Source organism: Pinus tabuliformis, chromosome 8 (assembly GCF_031772625.1).
Source record: "Pinus tabuliformis cultivar Carrire ecotype Pingquan chromosome 8, CPIR1, whole genome shotgun sequence".
Lineage (NCBI taxonomy): Eukaryota > Viridiplantae > Streptophyta > Pinopsida > Pinales > Pinaceae > Pinus > Pinus tabuliformis.
The window spans coordinates 201,135,405-201,158,175 of record NC_142294.1 but is presented as its reverse complement, the minus strand read 5'-3'; the positions used below and the strand labels follow the sequence as shown (position 1 = coordinate 201,158,175).

Genomic DNA, 22,771 nt, shown 5'->3' with positions numbered 1-22,771 from the left:
GCCTTCTAGGGAGGTCGAATTACATGTCTTCAGGCCAACTTGATCTTCTTTAGGCCGACTTGGTGTGGAGGAGACTAAATTCATTTTTGACTCAAAAATAATTCTTTTTGCATGATTTGAAGGCCCAAGAAGGGTCTATTTTAATGTACAATGACTCTAATGACTTGGAATAAATCCTAGAAGTCCTCAATGGGGACTTTGACCTAAAACATGATGACCCAAGCATGAAACCTATGCTTTAACAAGTCATAATAATAATAATAATAATATTTTCTTCATTATTTTGATAAGTACATCTCAAATACATTTATGAAGACCAAACCTAGTAACATTTTTCAATAATAGACACTTCATTCTTGTCTTCATGTTATAAAGAAAGAATGGAGGATTGAGTAAGAATTTGAATTCTGAAACTCTTTTGAGGATGTGGTAGGGCATCCAATAGGTAAGAGTAGTCGAAGGGGAAATTCCTTGAGTATGTGTTAATCCAAAACAAGAATTGCCCTAAAAGGACATACCTTGTGAACATCCAGGTGGGGTATGTGCCTTAAGAGACAATGATGACGGTGTCTATCAGTGATTGTCTCGCCAGCATTGTGCTCTAATCTTGTGGAGAGATAGAGTTGTTAGTCAAGGCCTTGCTGTGTTGGTTGACAAAATGAGATACATTGGTATAAGCTGATAAGATAGCCTATGAGACAGCTTACCAATCCAACTCTTCTTATGAGAATTATTCAGTATGACAATGTCCAAGTACCTTGTATAGATTATGAATACCTCCCTAGTTAAGAGGGAGTGTTAAAATATGTAACTAGGTTCAATCTTCATAATGACATATGTAATCATGATTTTAGTATATTTGATATTAAAGAGAAAAGAAATTTATTATTGTCATTCTCGATGCATGGGTTTCAAGCTCAAGGTAAATTTATTTATAGGTCAAGCACCCATTGAGTGCCTCTAGGGCTTTGTCATAAAGTCTAGGAGTCAAGAGTCATTGTTATATATGTAAGCCCCCATTAGGTATCTTGTATTATGAAAAAAAATTGTATTGAGTCATAAAAGACCCTCGAAGACAAGTCAACCTTGCTACATCAAATCAGCTCTCAAAAGGAGACAAGTCGGCCTCATGAAAGGATTATTCAACCTACTAGAGAGACTATATATAAGAGAGCTCAACCTCATTTGGAGGGCATCCAATCAAGTTCGGTCATCAAGGGAAGAAGACCTAGAACATGTGAAAATTTCTAAAATAGAAATCCTACTACAGTGATTAATATGATTTCTTCTACTTATTACTTCAGAAATAAGTTATCTACAATATCCTTACGGCAAATATCAAAACATATTCTACTCCAAGCTTCACAATTAAAACATTGCAGAAAGTAAATGTAAGTAAAATGTTGGCACATATACATACACAATGACACAGCTTATTTTGGACAATTGTCTACAGAAAAACCCAATGCAGGAAAACCGGTGTAGCAGATGAGGGTTTTATTATTCTTCAGCAAAAAAATCAACATGTACAAATTACACCCAGCAATATAAAGCAAGGTTGTCTGAGAAATATTTACAAACGTTCCTGAATAAGTATCTGACCCAAGAGAGAGGTTTGTCCACCCTTTGCGTCTCTCTGGCTTACCCAACGTCACTTTCTCTGAGCTACGCAATCCCTGCACCACTCAGACTAGCGATGCCTCTCCCAACGTCAATCAGCCCAATGTTGTTCCTTCCACTGCTTTGCGCCTTCGTCCCTGTCTCCCTGACTGATGTTGACCCCTCTTTGTCTCTCCCCGACCTGCAACTCTCCCTCTGAATTAATTTTCTCTTGTCGAACTTCGACCAGTGAGAAAATCGATTTTCTTGGGCAACTGAGTATCTCCCTGGTGTGTTTTCCAAATGACCCTCAAGCCCCTTCTTATATCTTCCTATTGGGCAACGGCCTATATTACATCTTAATCAAAGGCTCAGGTCATTTTGGCTTGATCAGTGGCTTTTTCTAGAAGATTCACCCCTCATTAGATTAATACTCATTAATATTTTAATTTTCCTAAGTTTAAACTTAGGAACCCCATTAAAAATATTAATTATTTTAATAAAATCACTTCTGGGTGAAATTTCCCAAAACGCTTTATGCATTCTTTTGAATACATGTGCCCAAGCCTCCCTACAAAATTTGAGGCTTAGAGCACATCTGATGCTACCCCAAATCAATAGAACCAGCAAAGAAGAGGATGGATAAGAGAAAGAGGAAAGCTAAGGTGTGAAAGAACTGTTTTTGGGCTACTTTCTCCACACGTGCGAAGGAGCTAGGACAAAATTATGTTGCAGCTAAATAAGACTGCAGTCATCACAAGAAGTTGAGATTTGGGATCATAAAGAGCAGGTTTGAAGGCAAAAATACTAAGGAAGTCCAAGCCAAGCAAAAAAGAAAAGCACCTTAATTCTACCCTAAATAGTCCACACGTGCAAAATTGCAGAAGTTTCAGGCATGCCGAAAATTGCAAACTGAGGCAGTGACCGAATTTTGGAAGTTAAGTCAAGATCTGGTGCATTGAAGCAAGTTTGACTTGGGTTGAATTTGTGAAGGACAAGTTGATCAAAGAAGAGGTTGACTTGATCTTGGAGGAGTCTTTGTCTAGGGTCATAGGTCTTGGAATTCATCATTTATAGTTCTATAAGAAGAGGAGTTCTTGTGTCTTTTCCTCTCAAGAGGAGAGGTTTTGGCACTGACTTACAGCCTACATTTTGCGTCCTCTTGTCTCATTGATCTTCATTGTTTAGTAGTTGTTTGATTAACTTGAAGTTAATCAAGTAAAGAAAAAATACATCACAAACAGTTATCAAAAAAGAGAAATCACCTAATCTAGTTGCCCCTAGATTTCTCAACATTCCTCAAGTGAGCAATGAGTGTGTGTGACGATGAATCCTCCTAAATCAAATTTCCTTTATTTATAGGAGGGCAACTAAGTCAATTTAAGTCTAAAATTGGCTAAAATCCCTAAAAATAATAAAATATGTGATTACAAGTAATTCACAAGTCGACATAAAAGATAGTTGTCTCAATAATAAAACATAACAATTAGCCTCTTTTTAACTCACATGCATGAATAAAAAGGCCTCCAAGGGTGGTGTCATCCTCTAAAAATGAGTATCTCCATGAAAATGTGTCAGGGATGGGCCAAAGAGTGTTCCTCACTCAAAAAGGCCATCTCCACATCAACAAGGAGTCAAATCATGAAGCAAAACCCTCCTCATCAACATGTCATCATCAACCAAGCCGACGTCATCACTCCAAGCCATGTGAAGGGGACGGCACATGGTTTGGACATGATATTGTCATTAAGGGAAGAGCACTAACCCCTCGGGTCCCAAGTCATCATCCTCATCAAACTAGCTTAGCAACAAGGCAACATTCAACAAGAAGGTACATTGCTAGCCTAGGGGCATCTTGCTGTCTTTAGGGTACATCTCTCTAGGAAACATCCTTGGTCCAAATGCACGATGTTTCAGGTTCTGAAAGGAGAGAAAAGGCCATCATGAGTGTTGGAAACATCCCAAGGTTAACACTCCTCAGAAGGTGGTCAATGTCCTAACTATGGTGTCTACAATAGTAATCAAGTGGGGTTGAATGTCCTCTCTGAAGTTTTGGATAAGTCTCATAAAATCCCTCAAGTATGGTAGTGGCATATGGGAATAAGCATTTGAAACATGCCCTCAAAATTAAGTGAGATCATCATCATAGGTAAAATAACCATAAGAGTATCACAGTGTGCCATATCTTAATGTAAAAGGCACAAAAGTACTTCACACAAGAATCATCCTCAAATGTCTTCCTAGTTCTGATTTGTAAACAAGTTACCATGCTTAGATATGGGAGGGTTATCATAAGACCCTATTAGGTGCTTCCAACCCTAAAGGGAGGAACGGTTCCCACACCAACCCAACAATAAATGGGTACAAGTGGTTAGTGATGTGGTAGAGGTTCACTTCATGGAGGATGCCATAGCTGTTGTACCACCTATGAAATTCTATCATCCTTAAGCATTATAATGTGAATAGGGAGCAATCAGGGCACTTAAGTAACCCCTTTGCTCGGCCTCTTTTTAACACCCCTCTTGTGCGTCGTTTTCTTCATTGATTTTCTTTTTCTTACATTAGTTGGGTTTACAAGCTTTCATTTATGCATCATTGACCCCCTAAAGATGAAACAATTTATTGTTCATTGGGGTTGCAATATGCAAATTTCCTTTCATTTTGATTGTGCATGCATTAACCAGGAATTGGGTGAGGCCAAATGATGGGGGTAGCACTCAAGTTAAGCTTTTTTCCACACACTTTATTATACCCCATCCAATTTTCTGAATTTTATCATTATGGCTCATGCTCTTTCTTTTCCTTTTGAGCATCAACCTCTTTGGGCAAAGTTTCCATACTCCCTCACAAGAATGAGAAAAACAAGGAAAAAATATTGGTGACAAATAGTAATCAACCCGAAAATGGGATGTAGATATAAGGGAGAGATTGAAAGTCTTAAATATGGATTACCATGTACACACAACATTAATAATTGCACCCTATTTGTGCCCCTCTTAGACATTGGAAAGAAAGGCCTCAAGGAAGGCCACACTAAACTAGGGGCAAAGGATAGCGACCAAGGTGAAGCATGGGAACAAGAGTACGACCAAAAGCAGTCAATCATCCAATTCAACATGTGACCTATATTAGAATACACTTAAGTATTAATTGAAAGCACTTGATTACAAAAATCATTAATGTGCCTTATCTAACGAGTAAGCTAGATAAAACAAAGCATTGACTGAAGCATGGATGGAAGAGTTTTCACGCTAGCTATTTATGGATCATCATGGTGTTGTTGGTTGGCAAGATGAACAAATAGGAGAAAAATTCGCATCAGTTGCAAATGGGTTTATCACATTAAGTATAAAGCAAATGGTGAAATAGAAAAGTATGAAGCAAGAATTGTGACTAAAGGCCTAACGTGAAAAGAAGGAATTGATTATGAAGAAACATTTTCCCCAGTAGAAAAATGGAATACAATCATAATGGTTATAAATTTGGCTGCATAGTATGGTTGAACACTTCATCAAATGGATGTGAAAAGTGCCTTTCTAAATGGTGATTGGAAAGTAGAAGTCTACATGATTCAACCCCCAAGATTTGAAGTTGAAGGAAAGGAGAATAATATTTGTAAACTTATCTAAGCTTTATATGGCTTAAAGCAGGCACATAGAGCGTGGTATGCCAAAATGGATGAATACCTCAAGCACATTAGTTTTTAGCGTAGTGAATCAGATGATGTCATCGTTGTTCTTTATGTTGATGACTTAATCATTGCAAACCACCATGAAGACCACATCAAGGGTTGAAAATTGGCAAATGAGGGAGTTCCCCATTTGGGAAGCCTGGGGACCCCTAATGAGATCCCATGTGCCCTTGGAGAAATTAATTTTTCCACATGGAAAATATTCATTTTAATATGAAACCAAGTCACCTCAAAAAGTACAAGTCAACCTAAAGGAGACATTCGGCCTCCCAAACCTCATATAAATACACCTAAGATCACATCACTTGGAGGTATCACATCACATCATTTATTCTTCTTCATTGGTTCGATCTGGTCTGAAAATTGCAGGTTTTGAGCACACATGTGCAAAGAGAAGACAAAGAATTATGTGGCAACATTGACTATTTTGTTTTGACACCTTTGACTAGTGTTCACTCTGGATGGTGTGTCTTGTTTTTGGCTTGGTTTTGGATCTGTTTGGAAGGTTGAATTCTGGAGAGAGAAGACTGACTTTATTGGACATTTTGACCAGCAGCAGCAAATGTACAGCTAGGGTTTCCGCAGCTCAAAATTTGACTTTGACCAAAATTTGTGGGAAAAAATTCTAGATTATTTTGACAGAGTTTGACTGAGCAGAGCAGGCCACATTCTTTGACTAGCTGAATGAACTTTTTGGAGCAGATTTGACCTTTGACTTTGACTGCATAGGGTTGTGTCGATTGTTGTTGAGTCTTGACTTTGACTTTGACAAGGCTAGAAAATAGCAGAATTGTTGTTTGACCAGATTTTACTATATTGGTCATATTTGATTGGACATTGCATTGGTAGACTTGAAAGTTAAACCATTGACCTTTGACTAGTTGTTGATGTACTTGGACTATGTATCTCTCTCCTGAACATTTGATGAACATCTAATAGAAGAAGAATTTGGTTAGGGTTTTCCCCCTTGTGGGGTTTCTCCTTGGTCTTTGACCAAGTATCTTTGTCTCTATTGATATTGGTTGTCTTCTATTGTGCATATTGTTTATTGTTCTATCTACAATTGCTTATTGTTATTGGCTGATTGAAATTAATTGAAAAAAGTGATTACTACTGAAAGAATAATTTGTTAGAGTGATTGTTACAACATACAATGAAAAATTAATATGGTATCAGAGTTGAGGTTAAGACAAGCCCAAGGAGATGAGAAATCACCCCTTAAAGAGATCCTAGTTGCTGACGTTTATTTGACTTAGTCAAAAAGTCAACCTCATAATTCAAGATTGAGGAGAAGTTGAATGACTCATCAAAATCTGCTCCATGGAGGGTCAAGTTGGAATTGACCTTGGAAGAAAATGATGTGATGGAATATGTTGAAGGGAAGATACCTGAGCCTTTTGAAAGTGCTTATGTTGTTGTCAAGTCCAAGTACAAGAAAGGTGAGATCAAAGCTAAGAAAATTATTATTTATTCTTTGAGATATCATTTAATCACTTATGTTTCGAAGTTGAAAAAGTCTAAGGAAATGTATGATAAGCTGGTTGGGATGCATGAATTCAACAACTTCAGCCAAATTATTTCCTTAAAGAATCAATTCAAGGACATCAAGATGAACAAGGGGGAGACCATTCAAGCATACTTCATGACGATATCCCAACTCAAGGATCAACTTTTGATTGTTGGAGAGATTGTATCTGACAGAGAACTGGTGTTGATTGCCCTTGGAGGTCTTCCTATGATATGGGAGACATTTATTACAACCATTAGCAACAATGACAGGTTTTCTTCATTTGATGAGTTATTGGGCAAATGCACTCAAGAGGAGACCAGGATGATCTCTACAGGAAGAATTCAAAAGAATGAAGAGGGAGAACCCACAGCATTTTTTTTTTCACCCCAAATAGAGGAAAGAAAGAGGAGAACCATCTAACTCAAGAAGTTCGGTTGCAGCATCCAAGGACTCCAATAGAAGAGTGAAAAGGGACTTATCTAATGTTCAATGCAAAAATTGCCACAAGCATGGTTACTATGCCCGAGAGTGTCTGAAATATAACAATCTAAGTCACCTGACACGGGGATTCGGGATTCGTAGGATTCGGGGATTCGAGTGTCGGATTTAGACACGTTGACCCCCCGGAACAAGACACGTAGGATTCGTTATATATTATTTTATTATATATATATATATATATATATATATATATATAGAAATATATTAAAAATTAGATATTTCTTACACAAATTCTAATTAATGATACAAATTCATTGATTTCAAACATAGATCTTCATCTACAACATGCATAGTACATACAAAATTCAAATACATGTCAGTGGTCACATAAATCATGATTCATAATTCATAAATGAAAGACAACTTACAAGTTTACAACTACAAGATAGTAAGATAAAGACACTGACAACTGTAGTTTTCTCATTAAGTCATCAAATCAAAATGTGTTACATAGGTAGTACTGGTGCAATGCCAATGGCAAATAGAAATAGAAAATATAAAACAACTACAGGTATACAAGCCTCAAGGCAATAGGTAGTCATCGATCCTCAGAGTAATCATCAGAATCAGCATCAATGTCCTCATCATCATGGTCACCACTGCTCTCCTCTGCATCCTCCTCCTCCCCTGTATCCATAGTCGCCTCTGCATCTGCTGATGTGAAGGATGACCCCTCTAAGTCATCAAATCTAACAGGCTCTAGCACTGGATCATTGAGATCCATGTTGGCCAATGCCAACTCAACACTGCTGTCCAGACCCATATCATCAAGAAAGACATCACACATCTTTGTCTTCCCCTCAACCACTCTTCCCTCTGCCTGTAAATAAGACGAAGGTTGGTGTGCACATACACCATTGTCTCTGCCCTGGACTGCTCAAACCTGCTCTTCTCCACACTATACAAATTCCCATATGTGCTCCAATTCCTCTCGCAACAAGAGGATGAAGTCTCCTGAGAGAGGAGCCTCATGGCTAACTGTTGAAGAGGAGGGGTTGTTGCCACATGATTTGCCCACCAAGAATAGGGCTTCTTAGCCCCCCTGTCTCTAATCACATCATATCCTGCAAATCGACCAGTGCCAATGGAAAACTCTGCAAAGGCATCCTCCACCTCATCAAGCAATGCACTACCCTGAAAAACCCCCCTGAATGCCTCTTTCCTCCCCTGTGAGATTTCACCATCCATGTGAGGAGGGAATCTGTGGGAAGGTCCACCATTCAGCCACTCATGGTTGTAGTATTTTGGGTTCAATGAGTGAGCCAAACAATGTAAAGGTGTACAATTCTTGTCACATCTGCTGACAAGAATACCCTGTATAGTAGCACAGAAGGCCTCTGGTGATGTCTCATACTCGGGGCACTCACTCTGTAGAATAATGCTCCTCACAGACTCAATCATGGAATCCCATCCCTCGTAAACCTCTCCTAGGATGGGTTTCTCTATATCTGCAAATCGAAGCAAAGAAATGATAGGGTCCATGATCTGAATAATTAGATCTACCATCTCCCACCAAGCATCATCTAACACTATGTCCTTCACTCTTTTAGAGACTACCTGATCTATCTTTCTCCAAAAAGACCAAAACTCAGAAATAACCATGGACCCAAGAGCGGTCTTGACCTCCCTCAACCTCTTCAACATCATGAATGAAGAGGCAAACCGTGTATCAACAATCTTCAACAATGATTGGTGTACTCGTTGTAGATAGTGAGGGCATTTGTATGATTTTGCACAAAGTTACGAATATGGCGTGCATCCTCAATAATGTTACCAACCCAAAGCACATCAGAAGCAATGGATTTCAGTGCTAAGTTCAATGAATGGACAATGCAAGGTGTCCAACTTGTGGATATTTAGCTTCCACAATCATGTCAGCAGCCTTGCAAACAGGTGCATTATCTGTAATGATTTGCACACAAGAATCAACACCTACATCTTCAATAACTTTAATATGTAACTCACCAATAAATTGTGCATCCTTGTATTCTCCAAGTGTATCCACTGCTTTCAAGAAAACTGGACCATTCAAGGAAGACACCATGAAGTTGATGATTGGGTGTTGTGCTGGATCTGTCCATCCATTAGAAACAATGCTAACCCCAGATGTTGGCCATGATGCTACAATAGGCTCAAGCATTTTTTGCACCTCTTTTTTTGCCTTCGTCAACAATGTGGTTCTAAGCTTCTCTGAACCAGAAGACACATACCATGATGGAGACCCATGAGTTAGAGCTCAACACATCTCAATAAATAAAGGTGAGCATGCAACATTAAATGATATGAAGTTTTGATAGAAAAAGAAGGCAATGGTGAGATCAAGCTCTTCCCGTTTCTCTTTTCGAAAATTCTTGTCCATTGGACCAAGTGCAATTGCTCTTCTTTTTGTTGCTTGTCCCCCAACAGAACTCTCAAAATGGAATTTGGTGGTGCCTTTCCTCAAAAATGGAAGGGGGTCTTCATTCTTGGTTTTTATTGATTTTGCAACCACATTTTCCATACCAACAGTGGACTCCTTTTCCATTTCTTTCCTCTTTTGTAAAGGAACAGCTTTACAAGCTCCAATCCCACAACCCGATAAAGCCAACAAATGGCCTTTCACACGGAAATATGTGCTTTTGAAAGCAATGTGACAAAAGTTGCATCTCCATTGCACATTGCCTCCTCCCTTCCCCTTGGTGCTTGTCCCATCCTCTCTTGTGACATATTTCCACAAGGGATATTTCTCAATGTTGTCTTTAGGTCCTCCTCTTCCCTCAACATTACTTGCAGCAGACTCTGATGATATTGGGGGAGGAAGGGCATCTCCAATGGAGACATTCTTTCCCTTCCTTTGCCCCCTAACTGTTGCCTTTGATTGAGCCATGAATACTGTAAAAAAAATGAACAAAACATGCACAAATTTGTAAACAAAAAATCATATACAAACTGCTGTAATAGAATAAGAAATGCAAAAAAATGGAGCTGAAATGCACTTACCTGGTGCTTGAATCTCCTTACTGAATGCTCTAATCCCTTAGCTCCTTGCTCCAAACCCTTAGCTCCTTGCCCACAGCTCAAACTATGCAAAATGAAATGAGAAATAAGGTGAATGATAAAAAGAACAGCGTGCTTTTTAACCCGCAGAAGTCATTTTCTTGGGATACGAATCCCAGAATCGGGATTCGATATGCCTGTACGGGATTTGTACGAAACCTGTACAGACACGTCGAATCCTGTTCTGGGATTCGAATTTCTGGCGAATCGTATCCGATTCGCAGGATTCGGATTCGAATTCGACAGGTGGTTTGGACGAATCTGGTTACTTAGATAACAATGCTCCAAGGTCCAACAACAGCAATCGTGGCTACAACAACAATAGGTTCAATAATAGAAGAAGAAGAGATGCTCTTGCTACCCGTAAAGAAAGCCATTGTCCTCAAAAGAGATAAAGAAATCCAAGGTATGGCAGTAATACAGCTAAAACTCAATCTGAATGCTTTCTTATTTCTGCACTTTCTAGTTCCTCTCCTCTAGATTCTTTTGATAGTTGGTTGGTAGATAGTGGGGCTTCTAGACATTTCACTAGCTATAGAAAAGTCCTCTCAAATTTGGTTGAGAGGGAGTTTGATTTGAAGATAATTCTTGGGGACAATTCTACATATCTTGTGAAGGGGTTTGGATCTGTTTCTTTTCATTTGAACTATGGTCAAATCATACATCTACATGATGTCCTATATGTGTCGAGATTGAAGAACCTTGTCTCAATTTCTACCATGGAAGACAAGGATTTCAAGGTTGCATTCATCAACAAGAATGTCCTTGCATGGCCAAGGAGAACTAGCATGAGAGATGCCTTCACTCTTGGAACCCGAAATGAAGGCCAATATAAAGTTTGTGGGAGCCCTGTATCAACCCTGGTTCGTGATGCTTCTCATCAATGTGAGTTGTGGCACCGAAGATTTGTTCACCTTCACTATGAAGCCTTGCCTAAGGTGAGGAAAATGGTTTATGGAATACCTGTGGCTCAAGTAAATCATGATGGAGTTTGTCAAGGGTGTGCAAGTGGAAAGAATGCAAAGGGACCATTCCCTTAAAGCAAGAGCAGGACCAGTAGAATACTTCAACTAATACATTTTGATCTATGTGGACCCATGACAGTGACTTCTCTTGGAGGATACCTGTACTATATAATCTTTGTGGATGACTTCCCCCCCAAGACATTGATTTTCTTCTTAAAGCACAACGACCGGGCATTTGATATGTTCAAGGACTTCAAGGCTCTGGTGGAAAATCAAATAGGGAAGAAGATCAAAAGCTTCAGGCTTGGCAATGGAGGAGAATTCACTTCAAAGGAGTTCATTGACTTTTGCAAGAAAGTTGGAATCAAGGACACCATCCTACCTTACAACCCCGAACAAAATGGTGTAATTGAAAGAAACACTAGGACTATCATGGAAGCTGTCAGAGCCATGCTGCATGATCAAACACTCCCAAAATTTCTATGGGGAGACATTGCAAACACCAATGTCTATGTTCAAAATAGGTCTACACATCAAGCCCTTGGTGACAAAGCTCTCGAAGAAGCTTTCACATGTGTAAGGCTGAAGTTGGACACTTGAGGATCTTTGGCTACCTCGTCTACTTTCATGTGTTGAAGGAGAAAAGGACCAAGCTAGAAGCTTCTGAAAAAAAGGTACTTTTGCTGGTTATTGTGAAAATTCTAAAGCTTCTAGAATATATGTACCTGGTCAAAGAAATATAGATTTTAAAAGGGATGTGTCATTTGATGAAGATGTTGCCCTTGGGAAAGCAAGGGACACTCCTCCCCCTGCCAATGTTAGAAGAAGGTATGATGCCATGGATGATAAAAAAGAGTCCCCTATGACTAAGCCTAAGCCTAATCTTATAGATGATCCTTTGGAACCCATGGACCCCTTGGATCCCCCTCCATGTGATCCTCCTACCAGGAAGAGACCATTATGGCTTTGTGACACTTTACAGGACGCAAAGAGATATGTTGTTGCAAAAGTAACCTTCAAGGAAGGCAAGAATGTTGATTTATGTAGCATCGGATGTGCTCTAGCCTCGAGATTTTGCAGAGAGGCTAAGACACATGCATTCTCCAATACCCAAAAATCGTTTGGGAAAATTCCACCTAGACATGATTTAATTAAAATACTTAACTTTTTTAAATGGTTCCCTAAGTCTAAACTTAGGAAATCTGGTTAATTAAATCTAGTGTGAATTTTCTAGAAGAGGACGTGGATCAACTCCCAGTTAATCTTAGTCATTGATTATGTTTTAATCTTGATCGTTGGTGCTCCAACGAGAGATTATAAGGAGTTCGATGGGCACTTGGAGAACACACTTGTGCATTTCTATTTTGCTAGGAAGTCGATTTCCTGAGTAACAATTGTGAGTTGCCGGAAGTGAATCAGTAAAGTCAAAGCAGTAAGAGGGGTAGGGATAGTAGACTAGAGGAGAGTTTTCTAGAGCCGGACAGTGCAAGGCATAGAAGCTAGCAAAAGATGTACCTTGAGGAGAAGCTGAGAGGCATGAGAATGCAGAAAGGGAAGCGTGTCGACCCCTTCCTTACTAGACTTCAGGATGCCCGGGATCAGTTGGCTTCAGTAGGATCAGCACCCCAGCCTACAGAGTTTGTACGATTAGTGTTGAACAGTGTTTCTGAAGATTGGCAAGTTTTCATCCAGAGTATCCTGGGCAGAGAAAAATTTCCAGATTGGGAACATGTGTGGGTTGATCTGCAGTAGGAAGAGATGAGGCGTGATCTGGTGAAGGCCACCATCAGTGGCAGCAACAGCAGTGGGACGAAGCAAGTGAAGGAAGAGGAGGACGTGGCCCTTGCATCAAAGGGGCAGCAGGAGCAGCGCAGAAGAAAGGAGGACATTTCAAAGATCAAGTGCTTCAGGTGTGGTGAGTTAGGCCACTACAGCACTCAGTGTCCTCTCAGAAAGAAGGACAAAGAGGAGAAGCAGGATCAGCAGGCTACATCCGTTGAGATTGACAGGTTGTCCTCCAGACTCGAGGAAGAGTTTGCCATAATTACTGAGATGCCTCTAGGGGTGAGTGGGGTGATATGGAGTTGTAGCCCCAGAGAGCTACAGGTTGGGCAGGATTCTTGAAGACATCCACCTCATGAATCGGTACCTTGCTACGGGAGCCCATAGTCAGCTATGGCAAGATGGACCAGTGGAAGTTGGTGTAGTCAGGTGTAGTCAAGTACCAGAGCGACAGATGCAGTAGCTAGTAGCGGTCAGAGACTGTGAAGGACCACTACAAGTGGTAACAAATCTCTTTCTACAAACCTAACCATACACATCTCAACACTACAATCAATTGAATGCTTCACTTTGAACAGACACTTGTAATCCACCACTAACTTCACTACTAGTCTAATTACCCTGCCAGTCTTGACACAATCTTCTAAGCATCATTCTTCAAGGAGTTATGCTCGTCTCCTGTGGCCTCCTTCCAGATCTACGTGCCTACTACCTTCTCATAACTGAAAGGCCCTGCATCAATAACAGAAGACATTAACCTAACATAACTAGTAAACCTCTTCGAAGAATGACTGACCCAAAAAGAACTCTTCAGCACTCCTACTTGCACCTATGACTCCTGTATTGTCTAGGTCAATTCAGACCTCCCTACAGAACTGGAAGGAAAAGGGCACTGGTATGAGGCCAGACTAGGCAGTTCCTGCAAAATATCCTTATATTAAGGTTTCATTTTTATAATTTGTTAAATATTTTTAATGATATACTTACTATAGGCCGGGCTTTATCATTGCCTAAAAGCTACCCCATCCAACATTAAAACACCTGGTTTAAAATTGAACTTCTTAAAGAAAGCATTAGCTAGATTGAAAAGCGTATTACTAACTCTTACAAAATGAAAAACAAGCAGCACACGATCCCAAAAATGCTTGAGGTAACTCCCAAATATAGAAATAAAAGTATATTTAAAAGATGCCACATGGAATCAACAACCAATATAATAAATTCTGGAGTCATTGAAGAAGATGATTTTACTACAACACAAGTTTCTTACAATACCATTCAAGACAACATAGACAATGAAAAGGCATATAGTATCTTCCAAGTGGTGTTGGTCAATCCAAGGAGGCTAATCCAAACTAATAATACCCACATGGACACCTAGCCAGTGGAAATGTTAGTTACCTGGTTTACTAGCATATTTATTTCATCCTTAATCAGAGTCCAGAGTCCAGACTATATAGCAACCTGTGGTAATCTATAGTTTATTACCAGCATTGCCACATGCTGAGTAAAGGGAATCTAGCTAATAAGGGATAAAATTACACCCTATGTGCAGACCTCTACATATTGACATTAATATTTTTACCTTTTACGTATGGGGCACCAAAGCACTAATGCCAAACACTGTCACAGAGCATCACAGATGATAATTGATATATTATCCCAAACTTGAGAACTATTTTTGTAACAATCTTAATCATTTTGGTTCCAACTTTGAATACAGTCAGAAACTGGAAAAATATCTCATTGTAAATTTTCTGTGTTTTTTCCTAGCAACAAACCTAAGCGGGCCCACTCAAAGGGGCCTCACACCCAGCCGACCAAACTATCCAACCATATGCTCAGGGCCTGACCCTGATGTTCCCAAGGAGAATTGAACCCATGCCTCATGACAGAGGGCCAAAGTCTTGGCAGGGTGGATTCAACCAACTGGACTACCCATCAGGGCTAATTTTCTCTGTTAAAATAAAAATGTTTGTTACCAGCAAACAAAGACCTAGCACTACCTGAAAATTTTATAATTTACAACAATAACATATAGTTTCAAATATAATTTAAAAAAAAAAAAAAAAAAAAAACATGTTCTTCCTGCCTTTGCCAACTTACCCACCAAACTCATTTGCTTTATATGTCTCCAAAGAAGAAATTGGCGCATATAACTTCTGAACATGAGGATTTAAATACAGTCACATGTTACTTAAAAGTTAAAAACCTTGTGAAATAACCTCTACTACACCTCTCCAGCTTAATTTTTACCCTCCTAAGATTAATTTCTTCGTTTTATGCTGCTTGCACACATGCTGACTGGTATTTTAATGTACTTAACCTAAATGAATGGTTCATTGAGAACCATTAACCTGCAGAAAATTAACAGGCTGGCAAATCAAATTTTGGAAAATTTAGTTACTAGATTTTAATATTTTATATATGGACCACTATATATGCACCAAAACCATGCTGATTATTGCCTAAAGTAGTTTGCCGATTTAAGGTTATATTTTCTAGGAACACCCATAACTAATAAAATGACAATCCCTACAATGGTATAACCTTATGCACGACATACAACTAATTTTTTGAGTCTTTAACAAGCCCTAGTCGACAACATTACCCTCATCCTGTGCATGTGCTGCCTTCAGTCTCTGAAGTTCATCGTGCAACTGTTCGTGACTAAAATTCTCATCCTCCTGCAAAACATAGAGCAAATGCAATTCTTATGATACAGACAAGTAGATGCTGCAATTGTGACAAGGCTCTCAAATTTCAATGCAAAAAATAATTGAGTAAATGCTCATGTAAGAAGCTAGATAATCTACAAGACCTCACTTACATCCATCAGATCAGTTTGCGTCTGTTCATCATAATCTTTCAAAGTAAATGATACAGAAACTTCATCTCCTGCAAGAGAAGCTTCTTCAATGTTGCCATTTCCTTCGACATTATCATCTCCCTTTTCATCTTTATCCAACACCATACCTTCTACGGATTCATTTTCATCAACATCTGTATCATTATCATCATCTGTTTCATCAACAATCCATGCAGCCTGCACACACAACCACCTATAAAATTAGTCTACCATATATATATATATATATTCAAATCTTATCCCAACCCTCAGTTAATAATCTTTGGCCAGTCATTCAATAACATGGAAATTAGAGAAAAAAAGATAATGGAATATCTTACCTGATAATCAGACATGCCTCGTGGGAGAGTCCTCCTCTTCAACTTCTTTTGCTTAGTAGACTTGTCAGCTTCTGCCAGTTCTTGCTCTGTTGGCCACGTCTACTTGAAAAAAAAACAACTCTTACAAGAAAGAACATAAAAAGAGACATAACAACAACAATTAACCCAAATATATACAACTTATGAAGGTTCATCCTAGTAATTTAACACATTTTCTGGCTGGTGCCTGTATAAACATTAGAGAGATCGATGGTGACAAGAACCAATTAAAGAAAATGAAATAAGTCTCCAAAGACGGATAGGGAGAACACGAACCCACATTTGTGAAGTTTCCAGAAAAAATCCAAAGAGAACATTGTGCGCATTAATTATAGCATTGGAAAAATAAGTTATTTTCCGTAAATCAAAAAGGCTAAAGGAGCTAATATCAAGTATGGGTAGGGTTATTGGTGAAATAGAGGAGGACAATGAAGGGATTTTGCAGGGAGGTAATGACCTCACATTCCCATACCACCTTCCTCCATTCCCCCCCTCCCCGCAACGTCCCAAATCCAATGAATCGGACATGAATCTCTAGGACACGTGTCCGATTAATGTTTCCAGCGTGCCTTGGCACGTCGGATCCAACAGGCACGGGAGTCAGATTCGAAGGGCACGTGAGTCCCGATTTCAAGACATGTGTCCCTCTAAAGAGTATGTTGCATGGCATTTAAAGCCCAATTTGGGCCCATTTCTCACTCATTCTTGAGTGTCTCTCTTGTTGTGGGTGTGTGGGAGCGACTAGCAAAGGGCTTGGGAGCATTTTGGAGGTGATTCAAGCAACAGGTAAGTGCATTTTGCTTCTACTTTTTTTGCATTTTTGCTACAACAATTTGTGTTCACACCTAATCTTTGGGATTAGTAAAATCTATGTAATATTGTAAATAGCAAAATAAAGGAAGTTGGAAGACGAAGTGACATTGGGAAATGAAACCCAATAGTCTCCCTCTCCTTGTATATATTCATATTCTCTCTTAATGCAAAACATAATTTCATTCATGGAGTTACTTCGTCTTGACATGGTTTCAGAGTCATCTCCCAAAATTAGTTTCTCTACTCCTGTAACTCCTATCCACTACTAGATTCCCTACTCTGTTCTCTATCCACAGAATGCTTTGTCCCTTTGCAGCGACTCTTGAAGCGTTGATTGTTCTCTGCATTGTATTGTTGGAGTGATTAATTCCCTGTGCATTGAGTTTTAAATGCTGCCTACCGTTGGTTATGAAGCTGGAAGAATCACAGTGGTTATGTGTAGGATCATGGATGTGACAGTCGATTGTGTACGATCCAAAGCTTCGTGGTTTATTCTCTGCGCATGCATGTTGAACTGTGATTGATTTGCATTGAGTACTAAATAAAAGAGGCATTGTATCCAATGTTGGAGCATGCTAAATACTAAGTGTTGTTGCGCAGATTGACACGACAACGCTCAGAACAGGGGCTGTCACTCTGATCCCCGAACCCTCCGTTTAAGCCTGTCTCCCGCGGCTAAGGGGGGTAGACCCTATGATATGACGAAGACCAACTGTCAACCAGTTGGTTGGGAGACACGATATGAATAGCACTAAAATGGATTTAGAAGTTAAAAGACCAGTGTCTTAAGAGATTGTTGTTAAAATAATTACTTGTTAGATGATATAGAAACATAAACCGTGAACAGCAATCATTTGTCATCACAAGATATCCAGCAACTGAGAATTTTGAAAAGATGAATGCTTTAAACCACCACGAGAATCATAAATCATTAACCAGATATCATATTCGTATCCAGACTTGAAAATTTAAATCTCAGCATAAAAGATATAACATGATAATTCCCTGAAGAAAACAACTGAAACTGGCAAAAATATCTCCCACAAAATTTTTTATGCTTTTCAAATTTTTATTTTTTTAAATCAAAATAAAAGATTTAAATTCCTAAACTTAATTTTTTTTTTTTTTAAAAGAAAAAATCTAACCCTAAAGCTTAAAAATTAAAACTTTAATCCTAAACAAAAAAAAGCTAAAATCTACAAAAAAGAAACCAAATAAAAATGAACTAAGCTAAAAAAAATTTTATAAATAAATCTTTTTTTTTATTTTTTATTTTTCATATTGTAAAAATGAAAATTTATAAAACTTCAAACTTAAAAAATAAAGTAAAATTACCAAAATTTAGCTCTAAATTAAAATTAGAATCAAAACTCAAAATAATTAAAATCTAATTATAATATGACAAAATCCTAAATGCCTTTCGATTATTTTCTTTATATGCATATATGTAAAACCAAAAAAAGAAAAAAAAAATACGTGATCCTATGAAACGCATACATCACAGTAAATAAGAAAAAGAAAACGTTCAGCGTAAATCAAAAATCACATGCATGCTGGCTTTAACCCGTGAATAAATAATCAAAACTCTCGCGCTGCAGAGATTACCTGAAGAGCTTGCGTGTGAAATGATAAGCATGTACGCATCGAAATTTTTGCTTGATTTATGATTTTGCAGGTACGCAGATTGATGGCGGGGCAAAAAAATTTTGAAACTGTTTGAGAGATTACCTGAAGATGCCCTTTCGAATTTTACCTGACGAATTTCTGATGGAAAACCTCGACTGAGCTCGGATATTACAGGGAACCCTAGCCGTCAACTGAGCCTTTGAACGATCCACGCAGCAAAAATTACGTTTTCAGATTTATACGCTGAAGGCTCTCCTCGTTTGGGATTGAGCAGGTTTCCCCTGCGTGAAAGAATTCACAAATTTTTTGACTGACCCTCACGCTGAATAGAACGATACGGCAGACGCTACCTCTGAGAAACTTCGACCTGTCGGCGGCTTCAATGAATCGTCGAATCTGTGGCACGAGAATGGCTGAATCGTAACCCTTGATGACTGGCTGCGTAAACGACTATGTCTCTGGCTGCGTTATTTATGACTGAATCGCTTGCACTGCAATGGCGACTTAAGAATGCAGGATCGTAACCCGGCTCAAGCAATACAAGCACAGTTGATGACAGCAGAGAAAAATTCGGCTGAGAAAGATTTAAATGATACGCAGTCAGAGAAAAATCGATGGGTCTGCGGATCGATTTCAGATGTTGCAGGTTTAGACGTAACTCTCCCTTTTTATTTGCCTTACGTTCCTGGAGATGATGATACGTGGAGTTTACCCACTCACTGAAGATTAAACTGCAACCTGATATGATGAAATCACCAAAAAAAAAAAAAATATGTACATAAAACCAAAATCAAAACCCTAATGAAAAATTTGTGTAAAGCAAGATTTGAAACCCTAGATCAGCTTAATTAATTTACAGATTTGGCCCCTTAACAGCCAGATTCAGCAATAAGCACGGAAATATTTTAAAGAATAAAAATTTCAGGTTTTCACTGTGAAGAACTTCAGAAAATCTCTCATGCAAATTAGAAAAATAAACTGAATGATAGACCCAGAATCAAATCCAACTAGGCTCAGCAAAAAATGCTTGCGGGAGTTCGCTGGTTCAGCCGAGAACTTCCCCAAACGCCCACAAATTTTCTTCAGAAAGGGTTTTCTGCACAGCTCAGAACAACCATCAGTAAAGAGGGCAAAAATGTTGCGAGGTCTCAAAAAGTAATGGAGATACCTGCCATTACTTCAGAAACCCTAACACCACTCAAACCCTAGCAAGTGAACAAGATACCTGTGCTCACAATACTCTGCAATAAGCTATTATTAATGGCTGAAAATAAAATATGCAGAAACTAAATTAGCTCACAGCACCTCCAGAGAATAACACCAGCAAGATTTGGACCCCAAAGTCTTCTTTTATTAACCAGAAACAGATTACAAGAGAGCTTCTTCAGTACAAGACTCACAGATCCAATGATCTGAAATGGCCCCTAGCACCCTATTTAAAGGAAATGATCCCAACGGCTAGTTCGAGTGATCCATGTCGAAATGATCTCGACCGTCGATGAGGATCAAGACATCTCTTAATCTCATCCATCGAAATTGTTAACTTATTATTAAAAATAATATTTTGCACGCATTCACTCAAAATATTATTATTTTATTATTTAGGGTTTTTGCTTTATTTTATAATTTTTTATTATTTTTTTATTTATTTAATTTTTTTTAATTTTTTAATTATTTTATTATTTTATTTATTTTATTAAATTGATCATCGAACTAAGCCTTTGGAAACATCACCTAGGACCTAGGACTTAGGACTCATGAGGGGATTTAAAACATTTTCCAACCCTCAAGACACATTACAATGTTACATCATGACTTTTACAATTTACATCTTAAGGGGGAAAACCCCTTTATCATAGACCCTCATAAATCACCCAGTTTCTGCGACACAACTATAATCTAGCAGATTAACACACTAGGATTCTCCTAAAGTTCTAATAACAAAATGCATCCCGGCTTTGGGGTCAGGCTGAAGGAAAACTCTGCCGATCATAGATCGGTGAGACGAAAAACCTTCCGGGACGTAGATTATCATTAGAAAGTTAGGTCCACCTAGGCAATTTTACATAAACGACTCATATCTGCTAAGATTATTTACAATTCATACATGCAGACTGGGTTTACAATTAAATTGATCAAGCTGCTGATGACTGCAGGATGGCACGGACACGTCGATCAAGTGCTGCCCCTTTTTGCAAAGAAAAAGGGGGTGTACTGCATAGGTAGTTGACCGGTAGTGGTCAACATCTGGCTCTACTTGGGGACACGTTGCTGCACTGTAGGAATGTGAGAATCCAGAATCTGCATCCACGCAACACACAATAAAATATAAGTAGCGTCCGTCCAAAAATCATCATATAACATTAAGTACAGGAAAGATATAAGCTCTTCATTTATTAACTAATCTAGAAAATTAAATCTAATCCTAAAACAGAAATGAAAATGCGGAAAAACAAGGAGTAGGGTTAGAAATACAATACAAAGGATGCCCCATGGCATCAGATGTGTTCAATATAGTGTATACTGAGCATTTGTCTGCTTTCAGGCAAATCTGTCGGCTGCTTGTCGGATGTGCCATGTCCAATTCTGCATATGGTAGGACTTTTTCCTATCCGAAAATCAAGCTGCTCACGGCCGTCTGATGCATTAAATCTTCTTCTCATTTTCTTTCTCTTGCGTTTTTTCTTTGTGGCAGGCTGTATCACTGATGACATGTAACTTTCTGTTTCAAAGCTATCAGATGAAGTATGTAAGATTTGCATGACAAGCCTTTCTTTATCTTGCATCTGATCTTTATCATTTTTAAGTCTATCTGGATCACCTTCAATTAACCATCTTTCAATCGAACCAATGACCTCCTCATAATAAGATGGAACTTGTTGCGACAAATGAGAAGGCTCTTGATCTGTTGATGTCCCCTGGTTTCTCTTATCCTTTTGAGCTTGTATTTTAATGGCATCCATCTGACTAGAGTGTTCAACCTTTATAGCACTGATTTGTCTGGCATGATGTTCTTCCATGTCTTTTATTACTTTATCGTTCTTTTCCTTCATGTTCATCAAGCAATGCTACATGGAATTTATTTCTTCTCTATGATTTGCTTGCATGTTAGCTAACTGATTATTATGATTGAACGTCATGATAGTCATTTCTTCATCCATAGTTAATAACTTGTTTTGCATGGAATCAATTTCCCTATCATGATCAGCTTTCATGGTCATCATATTTTCTTCTAAGCCTGACATTTTGCTTTGCATGAATCTAATTTCTGTTTCATGATTAGTTTTCACGGCCTCAATTTCTTTAGTATGCTGATTTTGCATGATCTCCATCTCCCTATTACGTTTTTCCAGGTGAGTGCATAAAGTTTTGACATCATTAACGTAATTATTTTGATTGCTCTCCATATTTTTCACCAGCGTCATTAGATCTTGTATAATTTGCTTTTGCTCCTCCTTTTCATTGTCATTTGTCCCTGATTTTCCACTATCATGAACTTGGTTTGCGATATTTCCGGTGGATGACACATTCTGATCTTGAAAACTTTCTTCAACAGCTGGACCTTTTATAAGATTACTTTCTTTCTTCTGCACAATTTTAGTGGCAGAAGGCACGCTGTTTGGATAACCATATCTATCTTTAAAAGCATTGACAATGTCTTGTAAAGAAGTGAAAGAATCCTTAGGAAAATTGTTAAACCAATTCAAAGCATCATCTTCTAAAGAAAGGACAAATAGACGCATTTTGATATCTTCATGATTAAACTGAGGGGGTCTACAATATATGATCATTATGCGAGTAAACAAGCCTAGATGCCTTCTAACAGCGATTGAATCACCACCCGAGAAAATAGGTAATTTAGAAATGGCCTCTTCCGGAAAATCATGGAGACGTTCAGTAAAACGACATGGTTTAAATGAATAATCCATGATGAATGATAAGGGATTAAAAGGATGATAGAACGAGACCTCTGCTCAAGAAAGTCAATAGATAAAAGAAGTGGAGTCGCCACTTGAACAA

The 22,771-nt window shown here is 38.5% G+C and overlaps 1 protein-coding gene across 1 annotated transcript in view; it reads right to left on the bottom strand.

The window, feature by feature from the left end:
* LOC149234827 (pre-rRNA-processing TSR1-like protein) overlaps positions 1–22,771 on the bottom strand; it is a 280,880-nt gene that overhangs the window by 62,013 nt on the left and 196,096 nt on the right. The window contains exons 13-15 of the mRNA XM_089371955.1: positions 16,274–16,372; positions 15,915–16,130; positions 15,696–15,771 (exon numbers count right to left, since the gene is read on the bottom strand). Coding sequence (XP_089228081.1) covers positions 15,696–15,771; positions 15,915–16,130; positions 16,274–16,372 — 391 coding nt within the window. The remainder of the gene's footprint in view (positions 1–15,695; positions 15,772–15,914; positions 16,131–16,273; positions 16,373–22,771) is intronic.